Source organism: Sinocyclocheilus rhinocerous, unplaced genomic scaffold (assembly GCF_001515625.1).
Source record: "Sinocyclocheilus rhinocerous isolate Xijiao unplaced genomic scaffold, SAMN03320098_v1.1 scaffold2336, whole genome shotgun sequence".
NCBI lineage: Eukaryota > Metazoa > Chordata > Actinopteri > Cypriniformes > Cyprinidae > Sinocyclocheilus > Sinocyclocheilus rhinocerous.
This window is the reverse complement of record NW_015641021.1, coordinates 329,530-353,722: the sequence shown is the minus strand read 5'-3', so window position 1 is coordinate 353,722 and position 24,193 is coordinate 329,530. Positions and strand designations below refer to the sequence as shown.

Genomic DNA, 24,193 nt, shown 5'->3' with positions numbered 1-24,193 from the left:
ATCACTCCTATGTGCTGCAAATTGTATTAATTGTCCACTTTACATGTTAGTCATTGTAGGCAACGGTCATGTATGTGAACCGGACCCTATAAATAAAAGAATATTGAAAAATCTATTTTAACCTGAAACATCCACCTGAGAGGAGCCTAGAAATTAATGACTATATATTAAAAAGTTGACCTCTTAACTTCTGTGCACTCCACACTAAAAAGGGTAACACCCTCTAGTGGCTTTTGAAAGCACTCATTTCAAATGTCATTAACGTCCTAATGAGTGACAGTACTTTTAAATGAGAAACGGACTGCAGGGAATAGGAGTGAAAATGGTGCCCGAATTTGACTCGCAAATTGAAAGAGAGTAGATAGACTACATTATGCAGATATATCAGGAAAACCCCGCTTTATACATACTATAACTCCACCTCAACATATATGCAGGAGGCTAATGACTAATTTGCTCAGTATAATTTTTAAGAGGACAACAGAGGGCGCTGTGTAGCGACATTTGGCGCAGTGTTCACATTATGGATAGCAGGGCTTCCTTCTGCAGGCGGCAGCTCTCCGGTCCAGTCACCGCGCGCTGGGGCTACAGTCAGCTCAGCCCTCTCAGTCACACTTTGGATGGGCAAAACCCGCACACATATACAGTTACAGTTAGAAATACCTGCTCGAATAAGTGTTTGTAGACTCAGTGCATTACTAGATAAATTTACTACAGCACCAAATGGGAACGCGGGGGGACTACTAAAAGAAGTATATATAAATCGTAGCTGTGCGCTGTGCATTTGATGGTCTCCATCAGAGTTCTTGGTCACGGAGAGTCACCGCACTCGCTATCTCACTCCTTCACACCGGTGAGGCAACCGAGCGTCGCTGTCCGTGGTGCCTTTTCTGCGCAAAATGTCCATAACAGATGGAGAAGAATGGGTGTCAAGTAGTAGAAGAGCTCACCGCGTACATACTCGTGACGAAGAGAAAATCTCACCACAAACGACCACACACATTTATATTCTAACAGACCGGGAAGCCACAAGGGGCATCGAAACCGAGATGATCTGGGATGCAGGGAGTGGGATAATGAATAGAGTACTGTTAGGATGCGCGGAGCAAGAAGGAGTGCAAACAAAAAAGATTTATTTCATTTATTTTTACAGTCCTACAGAATAATGTTATATTGTGGAATTATGGTTTTAAAGGTGAATGTATTGTAACATATGATGATGTACCTATTTTTGCTGACACGCTGGTGTTTATTAAAATAACAGTCTATGAAACTGCACTAGTTATAAGACAGGATATCCCAGTATGACAGAGTGTAAAACGCATTCTTAAAAGTACGCATTTTACATTCAAATATATATGTTTTCCCAAAATTAGACTAAACACAAAATGTGCTAAATAGACGCATATGCTTATAGAAGTCTTGTTTGAATAGGATGTAACCATAGCAACAATTCCGTTACGCTCAGTATCGCGCAGTGCATCGACAAAACACAAGTACTGCCATTATTTATCACTTTACTATAGATGTGTACAACGTAAACATCTTTGAAACATCTTTATGATAGTTGACGGTTGGCTAACCAGTTTTGATTTGCGCGACGCCAGCCTCAGCAGAAATGTAATTCCCTTTAAAATGTCAAACAGAGCATTTGGTATTTCGCACACTGAACCTCCAACAGTCTCCAAATGCTCATTTCTGGAGAGTACATTATTTATACACTATCTTGCAATAAAATGCCCTTGCGAACCAAAAAGAAGAGACCCTCCTCAAACAGTAAAACTAAGCGATCAAGTTGAGCTTTGTTTGACGCACAGGGAGCGCAGCGCGAAGGGGGTGGAGAGAGAGAGAGAGAGAGAGTGAGGGAGCGAGAGAGAGAGACTCGCGCGCAGAGTGCGGCAGTTACACACGCGCTTCTGCTGCAGGTGAGAGGCGCGCGCTGGACAGAGGGACCGTCCTCGCGCTGGAATTTTAATATCACATTCCTAGCATCTCTGCCAGGATTATAACTCCGTTGTTGCTCAGTTTTGCATTTTGCCTTAACGCTGAACGGCACAGTGGCACTGCGGAGATTTTTTTTTTTCGTTCTCTGGTGCAAGTGAGAACTATTAGACGCTGAGTGGACTGGTGAAATCTTGTGCGCGCGGACACGGCACACGGAGAGGGCAGATCATTTGCGGTTTATATCTATAGCATAAGAAGTTCTGATATTTCAGTTTCTATTCCGTATGGTGGGATATCATCTGGAGCGGAGAGTTCGCATCTGGGAAGCCTGGATTTAAAACCGTATTAACTGATTGCGCAGTGGATTGAATATCTGGCTTCGCTGCCTTTAATGAAAAGACCCGGCGATGTCAAGTCATGGCAAACACGGAGTAGTCTCAGCAAGTAATTTCTGGCATGTTTATTTCAAGCTTAATGTTGAATGAATTTGTTAAGACTTTCTGTCAGTGCTGTGTATATTTTTGAAGGACAAATCAATGAAAAGGGGGAATAGCAAGATCCTAGTCTGAGAGGGGGAAAAAGATAACAGATATGCGCTATTCTGTCTGAGTTTGGTAACCACAGAGGGGTATCCGGTTGTGAAAACGCATACAGCGAGAAACAGGCGCTTTAACACGAGCGAGAAGAAGGTGAAAAAGCTGTTAAACAAAATTAACGTACAGTTTTGCCGAAAAACACACGACGAAAAATGAGGAATACAGGCATTGTGGACTATTTAAGCTACTGCTTTCTTATTCTGCAGCTGCTGAGTCAGCCCGCAGCCAAGCAAGTGCTCCGGTACCGCCTAGCTGAGGAGGGTCCTGCCGATGTCCGTGTAGGCAATGTAGCCGCGGACCTTGGCATCACGGCTGGCATGGATGTGACTTTTACCTTAGAATCCGGCTCCGAGTACTTCAAAATCGATAACATGACCGGAGACCTGAGCACGAACGAGCGGCGGATAGACCGCGAAAAGCTGCCGCAGTGTCAAATGATTTTTGATGAGAACGAATGTTTTATAGATTTCGAAGTGTCCGTGATAGGACCCGCGCAGAGCTGGGTTGATCTCTTCGAGGGCAAAGTGATTATTTTAGACATAAACGACAACACGCCGTCTTTTCCCTCACCTGTCCTTACGCTCTCCGTTGAGGAGAACAGACCCATTGGCACACTTTATCTCTTGCCCACGGCCACCGACAGAGATTTCGGTCGGAATGGAATTGAGCGATACGAGTTAATTCAGGACAACGGCGAGAGCTCTGTCAGACGGATCGGCACTTCCGGCTCTGGCAGTGTTGACACTCACATGGGCAAGCGGAGGTTCGATGAGGGGGCGAGCCGTAGCAGCGTCTTTGAACTCCAAGTTGCTGACACCACAGACGGCGAGAAGCAGCCGCAGCTAATTATCAAAGGAGCACTGGACAGAGAGCAGCGCGACTCCTATGAGCTGACTCTGCGTGTTAGAGATGGGGGCGACCCCCCACGCTCCTCTCAAGCCATCCTTAGGGTAATGATCACTGATGTAAATGATAACACCCCACGCTTTGAAAAGAGCATCTATGAGGCAGACCTGCCAGAAAACAGCTCACCAGGTGCCCCCATTCTCCAGCTGAAAGCGGGCGACACCGATGTTGGTGTGAATGGACAGATTGAATATGTTTTTGGAGCAGCCACAGAGTCGGTGCGACGACTGCTGCGTCTCGACGAGAGCACTGGCTGGCTCAGTGTTTTGCACAGAATTGACCGTGAAGATGTGAGCCAGCTTCGCTTCACAGTCATGGCACGTGATCGTGGCCAGCCTCCTAAGACTGACAAGGCGACAGTGATCATCAACATCAAAGATGAAAATGACAATGTCCCCAATATCGACATTCGGAAAATCGGACGCATTTTTCTCAAAGACGGTGTGGCTAATGTGGCAGAGGATGTGATTGTTGATACACCCATCGCTCTGGTCCAAGTGTCAGACCGAGATAAAGGGCCGAACGGTATAGTGACGTGCACCGTAGTGGGAGATGTTCCGTTTCAGCTCAAACCTGCTAGTGAGGTTGAGGGCGAAATGAATAAAAAGAAGTACTTTCTCCATACATCAGCAACACTTGATTATGAAGCAGTGCAGGAGTATAACGTGGTCATTGTTGCTGTTGACTCTGGGAGCCCTAGCCTCTCTAGCAACAATTCACTGATAGTCAAAGTGGGGGACATGAATGACAATCCACCAGTTTTTACCAAAAGCACAGTGGAAGTTTCATTTCCTGAAAACAATGCTCCCGGCGAGCGTGTCGTCACAGTAGTGGCCTTAGATGCAGACAGCGGCAAAAATGCAGAAATCTCCTACTCCCTGGACTCCTCTGTGAATGGAATATTTTCCATCGATGCAGACACCGGTGACGTCCGTGTCAACACCATACTTGACAGGGAGCAGACGGAACGATATGAGTTCAAAGTTATCGCCAAAGACAAAGGCATGCCTGTTCTGCAGGGTTCAGCCACTGTGGTTGTCCTGGTGGCGGATAAAAATGACAACGAGCCAAAGTTCATGCAGGATGTGTTCACTTTCTATATACAGGAAAACCTGCAACCCAACAGCCCTGTTGGCATGATAACGGTCATGGATGCCGATAAAGGACAAAATGCAGACATGAGTCTATACATTGAGCAACAGGAAGACATTTTCTCCATTGACAACAACACAGGTACCATCTTCTCAAACATGGCTTTTGACCGTGAGCAAAAAAACACATATTCATTCCGTGTCAAAGCTGTTGATGGAGGCGATCCGCCCCGGTCAGCTACGGCCACGGTGTCCCTCTCTGTAATGGATGTAAATGATAATCCTCCCACTGTCACTTTTCCAATGAATAGCTCATACACGCTGCTTCCTCCTTCTAGCAACATAAGGACGGTGGTCAGGACTGTCTCGGCTGCTGATACCGACACAGGTATTAATGCTAACCTCAGCTACAGAATAGTGGGTGGCAATCCGTTTAAGTTGTTTGAAATTGATGCATGGACTGGAGTGATCTTGTTAGTTGGCAAACTAGAGCAAAAACATTTTGGCCTTCATCGACTAGTTGTGCAAGTGAACGACAGCGGGGTTCCGTCACAAAGCACCACCACATTGGTCCACATCTACGTCAACGAAACGCTTTCCAACTCTACTATTGTAGAGGCGCAAGTTGCCAAAAGTCTTGGTACGCCGCTCAATGCTGACATTGCAGGAGACCCCAACTATGACTTGGGAAAGCAACGACTGAGCATCGCCATAGGAGTTGTGTCAGGCATCATGACGGTGATTCTTATCATCCTGGTGGTCGTCATGGCCCGCTACTGCCGTCCCAAGAACAAGAACGGCTATGAGGCTGGAAAGAAAGACCATGAAGACTTCTTCACTCCTCAGCAACATGATAAAGGCAAGAAACCCAAGAAAGACAAGAATAAGAAAAAGTCTAAACAGCCTTTATATAGCAGCATCGTCACCGTCGAGGCATCCAAGCCAAATGGGCAGCGCTACGATGGCGTTAACGAGAAACTGTCGGACAGTCCGGGAATGGGCCGCTATCGCTCCGTCAACGGTGGCCCCGGAAGCCCAGATCTTGCCCGCCATTACAAATCCAGCTCACCCCTGCCCACCGTTCAGCTGCACCCTCAGTCTCCAACGGCAGGAAAAAAGCACCAGGCTGTTCAGGACCTGCCGCCGGCCAACACATTTGTCGGCACTGGAGATAACATATCCATCGGATCAGACCACTGTTCTGAGTACAGTAGCCAAACCATCAACAAGTACAACAAACAGGTAAGAACAATATATTTTGAATCTATGACATCAATCACATTTTTCATACTTGAATCTTCAAGCTTTATCTGAGTGTCTATAAACACCAACACTATTCAGCCTACACTGTAATACTATCATGCTGGAAATATGTATTTTTAGCCGATGCTTCTGTTTCCCTGTATCGACCTGCTTCGCCTCAGAGTACCATTTAGATGTAATGCTAAAAGCGACATGAAGGCATTCTTCAGTCAGGGATATCATATCCGCCGGGCCACCTGGGGTGCGGAGGCCACGCTGTGGACACATTGGCACGTCTTTTAGTGTAGTTGTAGGGCAGATGCGGGTGTCAGCGTTGATGACCTTTGTCTGTGTGTGTGCATCTGAAGATCGAATGGGATCACATATGGCTCTGGTTCACAGCTATTCCGTCTCAGCAGTAGGTTTGCGTCTGGAGCACGACCCAACCTCTTTTATCAAAATATGCCTACTTCTTTCTCTTTCTGGGAGGAAGGCAGTATAGAGGAGGGGTGAGTGAGATGAAGCAGAGGGAGAAAAGCCTGAAAAAGGTGGAATGTTAGATGTGGTGTCATGTTTTAGCGTGCTTATCCGAACAGACTGGGAACATCTGGGCGGGAGGTCACATTTAACATTCCTGTGCACTTGTGTGCCTGGACCAATTCAGTGACCTAGCAGTGAAATCTGGCCTCATCTCTCTCTCTCTCTCTCTCTCTCTCTCTCTCTCTCTAATCTCTCATTCTCTTATCTTTATTTTTTACACCGTACCTCTCTTGTACTCTCCTTGTTTGTGCCATTATGTAAAGCATAAAATGCCCTTTATTACAGCAGCCATGAAATGGCTTTGTAAATTCGTAGGCACACATGTGAAATAATCAATTCATATCATTATTGTTCTCTGTCCTGTGGAGCGCTCCGCTGCTTGGTGAGGTTAATTCAAAATGAAGTCAGCCCTTTCATTGTCCAGATTTGCCAGGAAAAGAACACTTGCCCTGTCGTTTCATGTGTTTTCTAAGGTGGTTAATGCATTATTGATTCCCATAACATGGCGTAAGTAGTGTCCTCTCTTGCATTCCAGAACAATGCCCTTTCTAAACACAAGCCACAAGCTAGCCTTCTCTCTCTTACACATCTTCACTAATTTTATAGAATTTTCTTCCTTACAAATCTACCCTGGTTTGTGCTGGGAGCTACCCCCCCACTGTGTATTTAGAAACACCTACTCTCATCTCTCCATTTTTATGCCTGCTGCTTCTTTCCAATATCCCACTTGTTTCTCTTTTCTCATTCTATTTTTTTCTTCCTCACAAATTCTGGCTCCTTGCACAGCTTCCCTTTTTTTTCTGTTGACAACTCTGTCCTATCTTTCTTTCATCTCTCCTCTTTCTCCTACCCTCTTGAACAGCCCTCTGATGTGCTGTGTTTAGGCGTCTGCACTTCTCTGCGAAAGGAGTTCTGTTGCCCATGTTTCTTTCGGACATCTCATGCATATTTAAACACAGCCTCCATTTGCTGCCCCGGCACATGTATTGTGTGTCCAAGTACTCTGCTTAGATAATTATTTATTTGCTTTTTATTTGAAAGCTGCAGTGCTTTGTACGAGCCGTCCATTTGTTTGTCCATTCAAATGTAGCAGACTTTCACAGGGTGCTGAGCAAAAGAGTTCTACACTATTACCAGTTTGCAATTACAGCGTCCTTGGCAAGAAGCGAGATCAAGTCCAGCGTCATTACGTACATCCCTGCTGACAATTTAAGAGGGGCTCTTTAGATGTTTTATTGAGCGTTATCAGGAGTAGCCAACATGCCCTCGGAAAATCCCATTAAGATAGCATAATAGTCTATATCAAATACTTTATAAAGAGAAGTCATTAGAATTTCATTTTTGAGCCTAATATGTTTCCAACTTGGATTTAATGAGAGAACATTTTTGTTGACATTTATGATGACCTTCTTATTTTTTTTTCATTTAATTATTTTTATCCATCTTTACCTTCCTTCCCAATCTCTTTCTTTCTCTGTCACTCATCATGAAGGGAAAATGTGCCAGGCGCACTCACAATGGAGTCAAGCCACTAATTCTTGATGAATCACTGATTTGATGAGTGTCATACTGCTGTAAGGTTTAATTACAGCTGTGTGGTAGGGCTGCACAATAATGAAAAAAAACACGTAATTGTTGATTTTTTCCTTCAATACTGTAATTGTGATTATTTATGTCAAATAATAGAATTTGCGTTTATTTATTAATATATTGATTTATTGTTTGTGTGTGGGGAAGGTATGGGGTTGAACAGAGGGCGCTGTTTTAAAGCAGTACAATTGGTTAAAATGGATATCATCAAACAGATTAAACTGTTGCATGCACGCTTCTTGTTCACCACCACAAGACATTTACTAAAATGCAAGCCAAAATGTTGCTATGGTTATCATAATGTCAATCATCGCTACTTCGTCAGTCACACAAATAATTATAATTTAGTAGAATTACTCCTGCATTTAAATGCATTTACCACTCATGAAACATCAGCAGCATGAAAAATACAGCTTTCTGTATATATACACAGAAAGTGAGGAAAGAACACTCCCTTTATAATCTCTGAAGCTGTTAATCACTTCAGTTTCGCTGTCTTGCAAAACCCATTATAAATAAAGCTGACTATATTACATAATTAATTTCTTATTTAGATTGTGTCTACACCTTGTTTGTTATAATGAGAGGATTTGAAAAAGTGTAGATCTCAGTAGGTGAGCTCGCTGTGAACAAAACTGCTGTTTTGAGGGATTTCTTCTAAACAGTGACTCATTTAAACACTTTTGATTGGTTATTCTATTCATCAGTCAATGACAATGCTTTTGACGCTGCAAAAACACATTGTAAGTAGTAACCTTTGATGCAACAAGGGTATATATATATATATATTTCACATTCACATTTTTTTTTTTAAATCAAATGTGCATCCCCTGATGTATTTAATGCAACTATATTAAATATAGCGGTGGTATAAAAAAAAATTAATTAAATTAAATTAAATGACTGTAAAGTCATAATAAAGTAATTGAGGAAAATACATTTTATTGTTAAAAAGTAAGATGCTTAATAATGTTAGGTAGCATTAAACTTTCCATTGGATGTTAAAATCGAATAAATTAGTAAATGTGACACTATTGAGTTTCAGAGCAGGTCACATGACATCATCGTTCTCTGGACTAGATGTACTGGTGCACGCGTAACATAAATTAATGATGGAGAACATACAGTGGTATTAATAATGGTGTCTTGCAGCTGACTCAAAATACCTAGTTTTATGGACAAGATTAATTTTCTCTTCACTGTACAATTCCCTCTGGTGAAGTCATCCATGAAAACTACCTGTGTTTTTCTCCTTGTGAAAAGGCCCGGCTCTTTTTGATCGTGTTTGATTTCAGTTCTTGTGGTCTGACATCTGAGATGCTTTCTCTTTTCCCCTTCCTCTCTCCTTTTTCTGTCTAGTGGAGGAAAGGGTAAAAGAGACAGGAACTAGAAAGAGGGCCCTGTTAACAGGCTAGAGAAAGGTCTCTACTGTTCTCTGTGTTAGTGTGTGTGTTTGTGAGTGTTGAGCGGGATCGAGTGCAGTGGCCTCATAAATGTGTGGTCTGGTTTCATGTTACCTACATCCCACTAATCTCCTTACACACAGAAACTCATGCACACACACACACACACACCCACGCACACACACACACACAGACACACACACACACACACACACACACACACACTGTCTTCTGTCTTGATAGCAGAAACTACACCACGTTGTTTGCCCCAGACAGGTAACCGGACAACACTAGTGTTTCCACGTCTCGCTGCACATGGGACATTTAAGATGTCGTTAATTTACCTTAATGCAGGTGGGAGATGCCACCTTCCTGCTAGCCAAAAAGGTAATATTTCAAGGCGTTTCATGGCGTTCAGCATCTAATGCTTTTCTTGGGCATTCTCTAAAAAGAATGAAACTGGTTGTTCGCCATTAGTAAGTGTTATCAACTGTTGGTTTATGGTTTTGTTGCATTACATATTCAGTTGGTCTGAACACTGCTAATGTCTCTGATGGGAGATAATTATTTCTTTCATTCCTTTCTGTCTGCTTTATAGAATTCTTCTCACTCAGCTCTCTAAAGACGCAGGGGTGAAATTTACTTAAAAAAGGCTGTATCCAGAATTGTTAGTGGTTTAAACCAACGAACGCTGATAGATTCAGTCTTTAATCATTCCCCATGATTCCATAACACTCTAGATCAGAGGCGACTAAATGCAGTCGAACAGCATGAGTGTCATTCACTGATGAAAAGGATTCTGGCCTATTTTGTACAAACAGGGCTGGGTTCATAAAAGCCTTTTAATTTTGAGCCAAGATCAACAATTGAATCAAATATCTGCCAGTTACTGGCTTTTTTTTTCTTCGTTCTTTTTTTCTTTTTTGAGAGTGCAAAATGGTTTGGTTTGTACTAATCCATCTCCATATTTAGTCTTGTCTGAGTGTATTGCTGAGATTTGTAAAGATTGTTGAGGTCATTGTGGCTTGTTTGTTGTGGTTTCAGCCTTTACGATGCTTTCCATCTTGCATTTGCTTTACATACATGTATTTGGCGGACCAAATCATCACTCATTTTGGACATGTGCAAGCAATAGAAAAACACAGCCATGCAAATGCGATCGCTTGGCTGTTTATGAGTATTTGTCTGTACTTCTGGAACTCACCGTGTATTGCTGCTAGCAAAACATCCACGCAAATTACAGAAGCTTATTTTCATTAAATACAAAGTGCTTTTGCGAGTTAAAAGATACAAATAGGTTAAGCGTGTACATGTATGCGACCTTTAAATAATTAGATTTTCTAGTATATTAACGTTAAATATTTCATTTGAATTATTTACAGTTCTTTTTAAAAAAAAATGTTTGTCAAGAGACTTGAGGATAAACCTTCAATCAATGAAGCAATCAAGCTGCATTTACAAGCAGCCGTATATTCTATTAATCACAATACAGAGGCGTAAAATTAACTACACGCCATCATCGCCACGTCACATTAAATAACACGCCATGCGATGGCACAGAATTGCTGGGTAATGGAGACCAGGACAGAATTAGATCAGCTGCAGGCTTGATTGCTGTGTTATTAGGGAGAGCTTGTCAGCTTAATGCCAGCACTGAATGACCAATGCTGACCAAATCTGTCACAGGTACAGATGCGACTCAAGACAGCGCACATGCGTGATTGTGGCTTCCATTAGGAGATAAAGAGAATGAGAGACTTTTGAAACGGATGCATATGCAAATATTATACTTCACTACAGTGGTGGCAAAAATTATTAGAACACTAGTATTTTCACCAGTTAAAAAAATGGTCTTTCAATCAATCTTTTGCTGTAGTGTGTCAGTAGGAAATATCAGTTTACATTTCCAAATATTTATTTTGTCATTAATTGTAATAATCCAGTGAGATTTTTGTTTGCACAAGGAGACTGACAACAGCCAGTGCTCCACACAGAGATCTGATCAAGAACAATCTGAGACATACTAAATCAAGAAGAACTGTGGCAACGTCTCCAAGATGCTTCAAGAAACCTACTTGCAAAGCTACAGTACTGAAAGTTTTAGACACTTGTGTTAAAATGCTGTAAAATGAGGATGTTGTCAAAAATAATGTCATATATAGATTTTCTTTATCAATTAACTTCTATTAACTAAATTAAATCAACATTTGGTGTGGCCATCCTTTGCGTTTAAAGCAGTGTTTGCTCAAATAACTGACTTAAAACCATTTTTTAGCTGGTGAAAACACTAGTGTTCTAATAATTTTGGCCACCACTGTAATTACCATACACATATACTTAACCATTTAGGATCTTATCTATGTACAATCAGCTTGTAACACTCCAAAGAGAAAGGAAAACTTGAAATCGCTTCATATGACCCCTTTAAATAAAAAGCTGAACATCACAGATCATCTTTGGAAAATAGAGGCCAACTCTTCATTTGCATGCACAGGTCAACGTTTCACTTGTGCCCAGTGTCGACACGGGCATATGTAAAACAGTACATGTAAATGACCTGTGAAACTTTAGCCAGAAGTATTAAAGCTCTATTTGATACAGCACAAGTCCAAGTTAACAGAGAAAACAGTTCAAAAATACAGCTGCGTTTTTTTTTAAAATGTGTCTTCTTCTCGGAGCGCAGTTGTAGTGATTTCACTTGACCTTTTACAAGTAGTACTGCGACGTCTCTTTGATTTCTTTTTTTCCTCCTTCTGTTACTGTAAGTAATCTATCCTTTCAGCTGCCCGTTGACAGCATGATGTAGCTCGAGCGTGCCTGCAGTCTCTCTCATTCTCTTTCATTCTTCGCCTCTCTTTCTTTTTCTTAGTCCCTCTGTCGCCTTCCTCCTCTCTTTATTCTTTATTATATTCTCTCTCATAGTCTCTTGTTCCTCAATCTTCATGTGAATAGTCTTGATTGAAGCTACGGAGATGTACTTGTAACATTTATCATGCTAAAATGATGAAAGCGACAGTTGCGGGTGGAATAGAAGCGACGGGGCCGAAGCGAAAAAGTGAGATCATCTCTTGATTGGTTGCTGCTGTGCTGATTGTAAGTGCCGGTGTCATCACCGTGTGTGCTTAACCCCCATCTGTACTTCAATTCTGACGGTGTCCAAACTCACAGGGCGCACTGGATTATGACTCGCACACACATACACGTATGTTACAGCTCTAGTGTAATACTGCTGATTTTTTAGTTTTAAGCTCTCTATTTTCTGCCTGTCATGTGTGTGTTTGTGTGTCTTGTCAGTATAAGGGTTTATTAAAGCAATAAGCCATGAGAGGCTGTGTATTACAGTGATTTTTTTACTACAGTTGAGGAGTGTTTTTAGGCAGAATGCGAAGTGGAAAGCCCTCTAACTGCGGTGAAATCACTGTAATGCACATCCTTGAATGGCTTATTGCTTTCATAAAGTGAAAACAACAGCAAAACAGAAATAGTTAACACTATTTATTTAGGATACAGTGGCCAAGCAATGTAGCAATGGTGCAATAATATAAAATTCAGTGAGCGGGGCTCATCCAGTCAGAATTTAGCACTGCGATTGTTTGTTTTACTCACGTTTTACGTCATTATGGTTCTGAAATGCCAGCTCACCTCTATTCCCTCTCTGGCTATTTTCAGGTCAGAGGAAGTGAACATATGCGTTGGTTTGACTCGGCGTGTGCGTCTGTTGTTTTGTGTATATTTGTGTAATTGTTTTCACAGCCGCGACCCTGTCTGTGTTTAAGTGGTGCTTGTAAAAACCACTTAAACACAACCACTTAGCATTGTTCCAAACTAACACAGGGGAATAGTTCACTGTCAACACAAAGAATACAAACAGGGATCAGATGGTTGAAATGGATCTTTTGCTTGTTTTAATAGGACTATGTTCATATTCACGGCCAGATGTGGTCTGATGTGTGCATCTTGGCATATTTGCAACCCATTTTACTTATAAAAAATAATAATAATTCATTACATTTATATAGCGCTTTTCTAGGCACTCAAAGCGCTTTACATTGTCAGGGGGTATCTCCTCATCCACCACCAGTGTGCGGCATCCACCTGGATGATGCGACGGCAGCCATAGTGCGCCAGAACGCCCACCACACACCAGCTTATTGGTGGAGAGGAGACAGAGTGATGAAGCCAATCAGTAGATATGGGGATTGTTAGGAGGCCATGATGATCAGAGGCCAATGGGCAAATTTGGCCAGGATGCCGAGGTCACACCTCTACTCTTTTCGAAAGACATCCTGGGATTTTCAATGACCACAGAAAGTCAGGACCTCGGTTTAACGTCTCATCCGAAGGACGGTGCTTGTTGACAGTATACTTATGTAATGTGATGCATTTCTAGAGGGCGGGACTTGATATCAGGATCATGAGAAGTGCTCTTTATGGCAGGTGTTGGAGTAGTGAAATCATATAAGCTGATGTCGCAAATCCCTCTTACTTTTTAACCCTTTCGTTTCTAAGTGAATTTTTAACATTAAGATCAGAAACATTTAGTAAGAAAGTAAATAGTGTCAGTTTTGATTATTTTTAAATTTTAAAAATGCAAATATTATTAAGGATATTGCATGTTACCTATTGCTTATAGAAGAAGAAGAAGAGAGTTAATTTACCCCCTCAAAAACAGTTGGCATCCTTTATCATGGTTCTCACAGTCTTGGAAACCTAGGTATATTATAGCCTAATTGTAAAAGTGTGATTTCTACACCTGGAAAAGTCATGTAAATTAATCAAATCTTAAAATACCATGGGCATTTTTCTAATTAATATACACATTTCCAGTTGTTCCAAGCTCTAATATATATATATATATATATATATAGATAGATAGATAGATAGATAGATAGATGTGGGATCCCTGAAGAACATCTCTTAAGTGCCTGAAGCCATGAAATGTAATTATTTTAGTTATTTAGGGGCTTTTGAATATTGTTGGGGACAAAAATGCTGAGAACCGCTGGCCTGTGGTTTCTATATGCTCATACATGCAGTGGGGATGTTTGTGTTTCTTTGTGTGTGGGAGAAAGAAAAAAAACATCAAAGTTTTCAGGGCATATCAAGCCAAGTGTTTGTGTTTGAGCATGTGCCTGTTGAACAAGTCTCAAGTCAGTTGAGGAACTCAAATGAAATGGCCATACTAGTCCTTCATGAAAGAATAAGGATACACAATATATAAGTGTCATTTCTGGGTGACACCATAACATACTCTCTCATCACATACCACCGCTGCTGTCTAATCAAAATGTGCTTCAGCCGAATGGATAGATGTTTATTGGCTGTAATATTGCACACCAAGAATGATTGACAACTTAATTCCACAATGAAACATCTGCATGTGTTGACATCTAAAGACGGGTAATATCATTTTCCAAATCCAGATGGTTTTAAGAGACATAACCCATATCTGTCACCAACAGGCACAAAATCAGACGCACATACCTGCGAGCACGCACACGATCCATCTCCAGCCATTTATTTGTCTTTTTAACATTTGCTCTTCTCCAGTGTGAAGCACACGAGCATGAGGGTCTGAAATATTAAGTGAGTTGTGATCTCTTGACTGCATAAGTGGAGATTGAACACTGGGGCCAGTATAAATAATGCACAAAGTCTTACATATTTGTGTAAAAGAGACTGCTCCTCATCACCGGGACCTCATTGGTATGGAGAAGAGATGCGGCTGAAGTGAAATGGATTCGAACGGAATGGAATAAGAAGTGGAAAGAACTGACGGGAGTCTACCAATAGCCTTCCATTTCTTTTGCCACAGTGTCATTCCGCAAGCCGCAAAAAGAGATTACTACTGTGTGTGTGTGTCCAGACCATTCCCAAATGAGATTATGTGTGTGTGTGAGGCAGGAGAGGGAAGGTTCAGCGGCCATCCATCAAGTTGTGGGAGAGCTGTGTGGCATTGCATCTCAGGAGCAAGAGCAAGGCCAAGGTGCTCTGTGTGTGTGTGTATGTATGTGTGTGTGTGTGTGGGAACGTGTTTGTGCGTTCGTATGCGAGAGAGAGAAAATGCGCTGCAACAGGGGCCTCTACGGTTCAGCCATTCCATCACAAGAACACTGTCACTTAGCTACATGCGAGGAAAGGTGTCTGTGCGCGCTTGTGTGTGTGTGTATGTGTGTGTGATTCTCGATAGATCTCAGGAAATAAGAAAGCTGCAGACAGAGAAACCGTAAGTAAACAGATATAAGAAAACTGAAGTAGTCTTGGTGGCTATGAATTTCAAAGAAAAATTGCATTGTCTTTGTGTTTTAGTAGCGTGCCAAGGTTTTTAATGCTATTTCTTGCCTGAGCGTGCATTCTCATCACAAAACATAATCCTGAATGCTCGAAAGCTGCAAAAATATTCATTATCACATGCCACCTCACCCGGCTAGCCAGGAAGCGTTATATCGATGAGAGGCCACCAAAGAGAGACCAGGCTATTAGTGCTGGCCAATAAATCTTGTCAGTGCACGGAATGCAGGGCGGCCTTTGAAAAATGAAGGTCACGCTCAGGAGTTTATGAGAGCCTGTTATAAAATCAGCTGAATTATGGAGTCCCCTGAGCCTTTTCAGTCATGTTAATTTCAGACGCTGTGATCTGGTGTCCTCCCTCACTTGCCATAGTACGGAATAAGACGGGTGATTAGGTGAATTATATTGTGATTTAAGGTGGGTTATGCCATGAAAGTGTGCTTGTTCACTCTGTGAATAATGATCTGGGTGTCAAGCATGTGTGTGTGCTATATTAGGGTCGTATTAGACTTTTACTATGCAAAAAACACGTCTCCGTGAACTAGTCCAATACATTCAATCTATTAAACTTTAAGAAGTCAAATTTTGACTTATAACATGGCTGAAAAAAATGTGTGTGAATGAAAATTAAAAAAATAATGAATTAGTGAGAGAAAAAAAGACAGCAAGAGAACGAGTTTTAAATTGTGGCGCCACCAACTGACTTCTTGTGACTTCATGATGTAATAATTGCTTAGGTCATAAATATTAATTAGGTTGTGCTGTAACCTTATCTCACTGTCCATTCTTGTAACCAAATTAATATTCATGAGGCAGGGCTTCTCCATAGTAGTATTGGCAAATTCGATTAAGGTTCAGATATGCCTCAATCTGAAAGGTTATCTCACTAAAATTGAGATTCAATATTGTACTACCTTTTTATAATGTCTTTCTGTAATTGTTTTTCTTAATATTGTAAACTCATATATCCAAATTTTCATCTCCAACGTAATCTGTGCTTTTCATTATTTATAATCTGTAATGTCCACATTTGCGATCAAATTATAATTAGAGATACAATATATAAACTGTGTAAATAGTTAATTGTCAACAGTACACTAATTAGAATTAATGTAAGTTAAACACAATCTTCTTGGCACAGTTCCCCCCATAATCATTATATTTGTTTAATTACGGTGCACAAATGAACATGTAATATTTCATTCTTGCACCTGTCAGAACATGCTAACTCTAATGTGTGTGCGCCGAATGTTGCTCAACTATTAAACACTGTTCTCTAGGGATGAGCGCACTCTCGTTTTCTTTAATTGATTTAGTCTTTCTGAAGATTTTGTGCATCTGTGGATAAATGTTTGATCAAGCACGTCTTTTTTTATTTCTTAGGGTGGAGTGGAAGGCAGAAAGTTACATAAAGTCAATTTTTTGTAATAAAATAATATGCAAAAACGACAGTGAAGTAAGCTACTATACATTTTTTAAATTTGATCAACATACAGTAAAAAACAGTACTATTGTGAAATATGATTACAATTTCAAACAACTGTTTTCTATTTTAATATATATATATTTTTTATGATATTTATTCATCTGATGGCAAAGTTTAATTTTCAACAGCCATTTTTCCAGTCTTCAGTGACACTTGTTTCATGTTATTATCACAATTAAATATGTTTGTGCTGCTTAATATTTTTGAAACTGTGATATTTCTGTAAGGAATCTTTGAATCAATAGAAAAAGAGAATTCATTTAAAATGTTAAGTGTGAAAATTGTTACTTTTGATCAATTTATTACATGCTAAAGTAATAAAGAAAGAAAGAAAGATCCCAAACTTAGTATATAGTTTACTTATGTATATAGTAAGTCAATACCTGGAATGTATTATGAAAACAAATCAAGTGTATGTATTTTAATTTCAGCTGACTGAGTTCAGTCGATGCATGCAAAACAAGAACCGGTCCCCCTGGTTTTGTTGCCCTTGAACAGAGACATGGAAACAGAGAAGAGAAAAACATGGAAGAGGCAGGCAAACTCCTCTCTAATAAAGTATTTTATGGGCAGAAAACAATTCCTCTGCAAGGATTGGGTCTATGGCCATTTAATTTTCACCAGCTAGATTTATAGAGTCTACCTGAGCTCTCTACACAGAAATACTATCCTGAATTAAAACCTGATAAAGGGGACTGAGATATAAAAAGAGAGAGATCGTTCTATCTTTTCCTCTTCCCAGTCCTCCCATATATTCTCAAAGCAGCTCCTGTAATCACTAGGTTGTGTATGTCCGGTCATTCGACCCCTGTGATCTCGAATTCCCAGACCTGCTCAACAGCAGCAGTCCCGCCAATATAATAACAGGTCCGGAGTGCCAGTGTCTTGGGTTCCCCTTATTTTTTTTACTGTGGGGCGTGGGGAAATAATCAAGGCTTCCTCTGCGACTCGTCTCTAATCCATTTACTCCAGAGGTAGGGGTCACAGCAACACTTGGACACTACAACCCATTGAAAATTACAGGCCAGGCCTTGGACAGCGAGAATGGCCGAAGGGGAACAGACACGACCTCAGCTTCACATGTGCCAGAGAATGCCCTCCCACCCTCGGCTCATGTTTGTTATCGGCCTATTAGCCAGTTGCTAAATGAAATCCGTCACGGACAACAACAACACAATCCGTCAGAGTAACACGTACATTAAAAACATTCAGCATATTGGCACAAGAAAAGAAGATTAGTTAAGTCCCAGAAGAAACCGTGACTTTCTTTTCTTCCTGAGCAATTCATTTTTAATCAGCAATTATTACATTAATTTTAGATGTATTACAGAGCTATAAAAAAAAGAAATAAGGACTATTAAAAGAAAGGTACATGATTTCTGTTGTATAATGGTGGCTACACTCAGCCTCTGTGGCTCACCATACATCTCCAACTACACATACTGTAGTCTATAATAGATTACATTGTAATGGGATATTCCCAAAAACCTCCCACTAGTTATTAAACCCATAGTTATTCTGCACTAGTATGGAGAACACTTAAAAATAATTGGAGCAGTTTTAAGAGAACTCCAGACAGACCCTCATTTTCATGCGTCACACAGTGTGTGTGTGTGTGTGTGTGTGTGTGTGTGTGTGTGTGTGAGGAGAGATTATGAGCTCATGCTGCTACACAAGAGGAACATCTCCTACCTTTAGCGTATACCTGAACGATTTGCAGTGTGCTGCCTTATTATTCTCCAAAATCCTTTTGAAAGACTCTTTCTCACTCTCTTTTCCCTTCCCCGTTGAACTGAGGACCATCAGCAACATTGTGATTTTTTTCTTCTTCTGTAAAATACCACCGTATCTACACTTAAATGATTTGGTTTCGTGGGAACGGCTAGCTTTAAACTTATGTATGTATGCTAATCTAGAATGTATGGGTTTTAAATGCCATCTTGTTTCTATAGTAATGGCATGTCACTACTTCAGCACGTCTTTCACCACCCCCTTGAAAGACCACCAACCGTGTTACATTGAGAGAGACTTAACCTTCACTATAGATTCTCAATGGAGACCTGAAAAGTGTTATTTAAAGTTTCTTTAAAGAAACTGCTTAGTCTTAATTATGTTAGTCATGTAAGTCTTATATCTTTTTTTTTTCATTTAGTAATTCACGTTTGTTCACAATAGATTAACTAATAATAATTTATACAAATGAAAATGTGTAATTATTTAAAAGAAAATGTAGATATTGGTAAATGTAGAAATTGATGTTAACCCAGAATAGTAAATGCTGTAAAAATACTGTTCATGTTAGCTAATGAATTACAAATGTGAATTAAAACTTGTTAACATGCTGACAGCTGTTAAAAGTGCGTCCAACAGTTCTACAAATTTGCAGCTAGTCACTAAGCAATGTAGAAGTCTAATAAGAACATTACATTGTCAAACATTTTCTGTTTGCAGTGTGAGAAAATCGTGTTCATTTTGTTCTCCACCTGCCCTCAGCAGTGGTGGCCAAAGTCATGGGAGGGCCAGTGGCTGATGTTTGTGACAAATCTTTTCAGTGTCTCACACAGTGTGCTGTCCATTTAGGAGGCCCTCCTCGGGAGTGCTTTTCAAGGCTACTGATAATTTGTGTCTTTTGCTTTGGAGATCACTCAATTCAGTGGATTCAATTAGCCGTGAGCGAGGGGCACGCTAGCTTTTACAACGCCGGCACATAACTCAGCAAAGCACTTGCAGACCTGGCTAGCTTTGCAACTCTTGGCACACAACACCAACTTTGCTAGCCAGCATTGTTTTTTCTTTCTTTTACGTTGTTATCTCAGAGAGACAGAACAAGAGAGAAGAGAAAGAGAGTTTCAAGGGCTATACATCTCAAAGGTGTCCTGGATATGCTTCAAACATAGCATTAAACAAGCCCATGAAACATTAAATAGAGGCTGTGTTCTTATACCCTGACCAACGCGACTGATTGTGATATCGTGATTGTGATATTCGTGATATCGATTGTGATAATCTGGCTTCAAAGGGGCCGCAGTACCAAAGCATGAAATGACAAAAGCTTCATTTTTTTTTCATCAGTAAATAACTAATCAATACTGTACCTTGAGATCTGAAGATGGAAAAAAATAATAATAATAATATTACTGTGGCTGTAGGATTTTTTTCCCCTTTCATTTTAGGTTTACGTTTAATTGAGAAACAAAATGACTTCCCTAGTGAAAAATAAACACGATAGCATGTATTTGAAATACATTTATTTCATGTTAAGTATACTACAAATACATTTACATATTTAAGTGCTTAATAAAAATACCCTGCAATTGTACTTTTAGTATACTACACTGGCACACTTAAAGTATGCTAAACTGGAACAACTAACTTTGTGCTTAATGCATTTTAACTATGTGGAAGTAGTGCTGAAGTCCAACTAAAGATATACTGAAGTGATTGTTCTAAAGTGGAACTATCCAAGTATACTTCAGTTATCTTGCATTTAAAGGCTTATATTATTCAAAGATCACACAATCCTTATCAATAGTGACACTAAAACACATTTTAGGCTTTGTATACAAGTTTTGTACACAAGTAATACTCCAAATAAAGTTTAATTATGAACTTCATAACCGTAAGTCTCGAGCGATTTGTGAAGAGATTTGAACTAGTATGAAATAAATGTATTATAAATATATTACTGTTTTTTTTTTTTAACTAGGATTAAGATATTAATTATTGTATTATGAAAACTAAAATAATAAAATAAATATTTTAACATTAAGTGAGTTTATATTTAAAACAAGAAAATATTATATTCCAATATGCATCAATAAATGTAGATATTTGTACTGGAAAACCAGACAAAAATACTTAAGACAATATTTATTTGCAGTGCAAATTATTTATATTTTGAAATAGGTTCCTGAAATATAAGCTTGGTCAACAGGCTTAAAAAAAATCGGTCTATCCCCATTCAAGTCCATAGAACCTGCTGTCCCATGCTTATATATAGAAAATAGCTGCTTGAAGGTGTTTCCAAAATGGCCACCAATTGGACCGAATTGCCTTAAACGGACATTCGTTCTGGTAAACCGTATTTGAAACAGAGAAATATGATATTGTTTAGTTCTCAGTTTGCTGTAGGGTAAATAAAAGTTCAAGCAGATGTAAGTTATGTGTGTTTGTTTAGGTGATTTGGTGGAATTAATTTAAATATTTATCCTAACATCAAGTGTACATGTGTATGTGTGTGTTTCTAGATGCATTAAACAGACTTTTGTGAAATGACAAGTATGCCCCCCCCCCCACACACACATAAACATACGCACATACTCACAAACATGCTGTGTGCCTGTAAACACTTAGAAACAGACTAATGGGAGGCCTTTTCTTTTTCCATAAAAATCTGTCGATGCAACTGTTGAACACAAACACCCTCCATATGCTTCCATCGAGTGTGCATCGTTAAAAAATCCTCTCTTCTCTGCTTGTTCTCTCTTTTTTGTCTTCCCTTAGAGCCATTCCCTTGTTTCTCTTTCTCCACTCAGTCAAAAAGTTTGGTGAAAGTGCTGGAGTTTGGTTAGTGAATATAGACAGATCCGAAGGGAGATGAATGGGTGGGAAGAGAATGAATCTGAATACAAGCACTGTGGGTCTGGATAGTGCAAACTGTCCAGACGACTGTAGGGCAGTTCGGTGGTGCTGCTCTCAGGGTCTGGATCTCAACTCATGCAAATGGAAAAAGAACACAGGCTAAAAGGCCACTGGAATATTACATTTAATATGGAATTTCTTATAGTTGTTATAGTAATAGTTAAGTTATGTATATGTTTGCATATGCTGATATTATTAATTGTAATTAATTTGATATATTGTGCAATTTAGGAACTCAACATTCAGTTTGGCTCAACATACATTGGCATGCAGGTGTTTCAGTGTAGGGGAGAGTGGGGTAAAATGAGCCACTTTTTTACTTATGTGGTCCTCAAGATAAGGGAAAATGAGTGGGGGTAAGTTGACCCGAGTCAGTGGGTAAGATGAACCATCTGGTTGTAAACTGACCATCTGACTGAATCTGGTTCAAACCCATGTTAAATTTGAAAGATAATTTACCTCTTTTAAAAACTAATTTAATAATCAAATTTCCTTTTTCAAACAGTCGTATTTATTTTCTTAAAGCTAATGTAAACAACATAAAAAAGCCAAATGAAAATTTCAATCTTTAATTGTTTGCATTTCTGAAACAATATGTTTAACACCAAAGTTGTAATCTTCCCAAAAACAGACTAAACAGAGAGTTTGTTGAGTAAAATTAAAATAAAAAACCGAATTAGAATGAAGGAATACATGTCAATGAAACTAATGAACAATCTAGTCAAAAGATTCTTGGCATGGTAGCTTTTCTGCAATGTCGAACAGGCCATTAGGGACTACAGGTGGAAAGATATATCTGATTATAATGTGTTGAAAAGCATCTTCTGGTTCTTATCAGATATGGATTTGGTGCACTTGTACACTGTCCCTATCAAATAAACTACAAATAATAATATGTATATATGATAAACTAAATCAGTTGTGTACTATCACATTAAACTACCAGTTTATACTTCAGAGATTTAACTTAACTTCAGTGCCTTATGGTAGGGTAAGATAAAATGCTGGCTCACTTTGCCCCATAGCTGCCATTTTGCAAAAAAACTAGTTTGCTTACTAATTCAAGCTAATATTTAGCTAAATGATTTACATTGCTTTATACATTGCTAAATCACTTATATGCATCATAAATATTTTTAGACCTGGATAAATTTACTTTGATGTAACAGCCATTACATATGTTATGCTAAAATTTTACTTTGAGAAGCCAAAAACAGTTTTTAAAGTAACTGGGTGCCTTCCACTCCTCTCGTGTGTTTCTTCTTTTCACAGTCTGGCAGAAATTATGGGTGGTTTCAAAATATATGGTCACATGACAATAAAAGTGTACAGTTGGCAAGATACAGGGGGTGGGTCAACTTACCCACTGGCTCATCTTACCCCACTCTCCCCCTATCTGGTAAGCTATACTGAGGCACTGCTAATACACTTAACATGAAGAGATCAGCTACATTAAAGGGATAGTTTACCCAAAATGAAAATGTGCTGTTCATTTACTCACCCAAAGGCTATCCAAGATGTAAAAGATGTCTTTTTCTTTAGTAGAACAGTAAAGAAGATTTTTAGCTGAATCCATGGTCTTTGGTGATTCCTATAATGTAAGTCAATGGCTGCCGGCACTTTGAGAGTCCAAAAAGCATATTCAGGCAAACCTAAATTAATACCCATGGCTCCTGATGATACATTGAGATCTTATGAAGTGAAATAAGTTTCTCCAGACTATCGTGAATGCACATCAGGACCATTTGCCAAGGCTCTAGATTAGTGGTTGACCGATATATTGCCAAGGCCGATATATCGGTCGATAATTGCCATTTTTCAAATATTGACGTACACTGATAAGTTTTTCTGTTTTGCTGATGTGTTTGAGGCGGGACTTTGATTTTGACAGTGCTGAACAACAGTTGTTCAGCAAGTTGTACAAAATAAGTTCTTAATAAAAAACGCCAGTGATAAAATATTCCCTTATGTAAAAGGTAAATACCCTCAAGGAAAATTAATAATAAAGTATTACACTACTCAAATCATAAATGAAATTAAAATGAAAAGAAAAATTAATAAAAGAAACATCCTTTGAAATTCTTGTATACTTGAAATTTGAATACATCACAACTTCAGCTAAAATCCCATTCTTTCCCGTGTGACTTCTCTCTGTCATACAGGCCATGAGGCCTTCAAAACACATCTGGCTTTCATAGTATTACAACTACTTCTACACGTGTTTCCTATAGGATAAATAAAATATTGTAATACAAAGTAAATGTTGTAAATAATGTTCAGTTTCTTGCACAGACCATTTGTTTCGCTTCATAAGACCTTGATATATCATCAAGAGCCATGAGTATTAATTTTGTGTTGTCTGCATATGTTTTTTTGACTCTCAAAGTGATGGTAACTGTTGACTTGCATTATATGAAACACCAAGGACCACGGTTTCAGCTAAAAATCTTCTTTACTGTTCTG

At 39.5% G+C, this 24,193-nt stretch overlaps 1 protein-coding gene across 4 annotated transcripts in view; it reads left to right on the top strand.

Moving 5' to 3' along the window:
* Positions 1-1,927: 1,927 nt before the first annotated feature.
* The window catches only part of LOC107753999 (protocadherin-7-like), a 139,515-nt gene continuing 117,249 nt past the window's right edge, over positions 1,928-24,193 (top strand). For all 4 annotated transcript variants that reach the window (XM_016570297.1, XM_016570296.1, XM_016570299.1 and 1 more), the window contains exon 1: positions 1,928-5,779. In XM_016570297.1, coding sequence (XP_016425783.1) covers positions 2,693-5,779 — 3,087 coding nt within the window. In that variant the 5' untranslated portion in view covers positions 1,928-2,692. The remainder of the gene's footprint in view (positions 5,780-24,193) is intronic.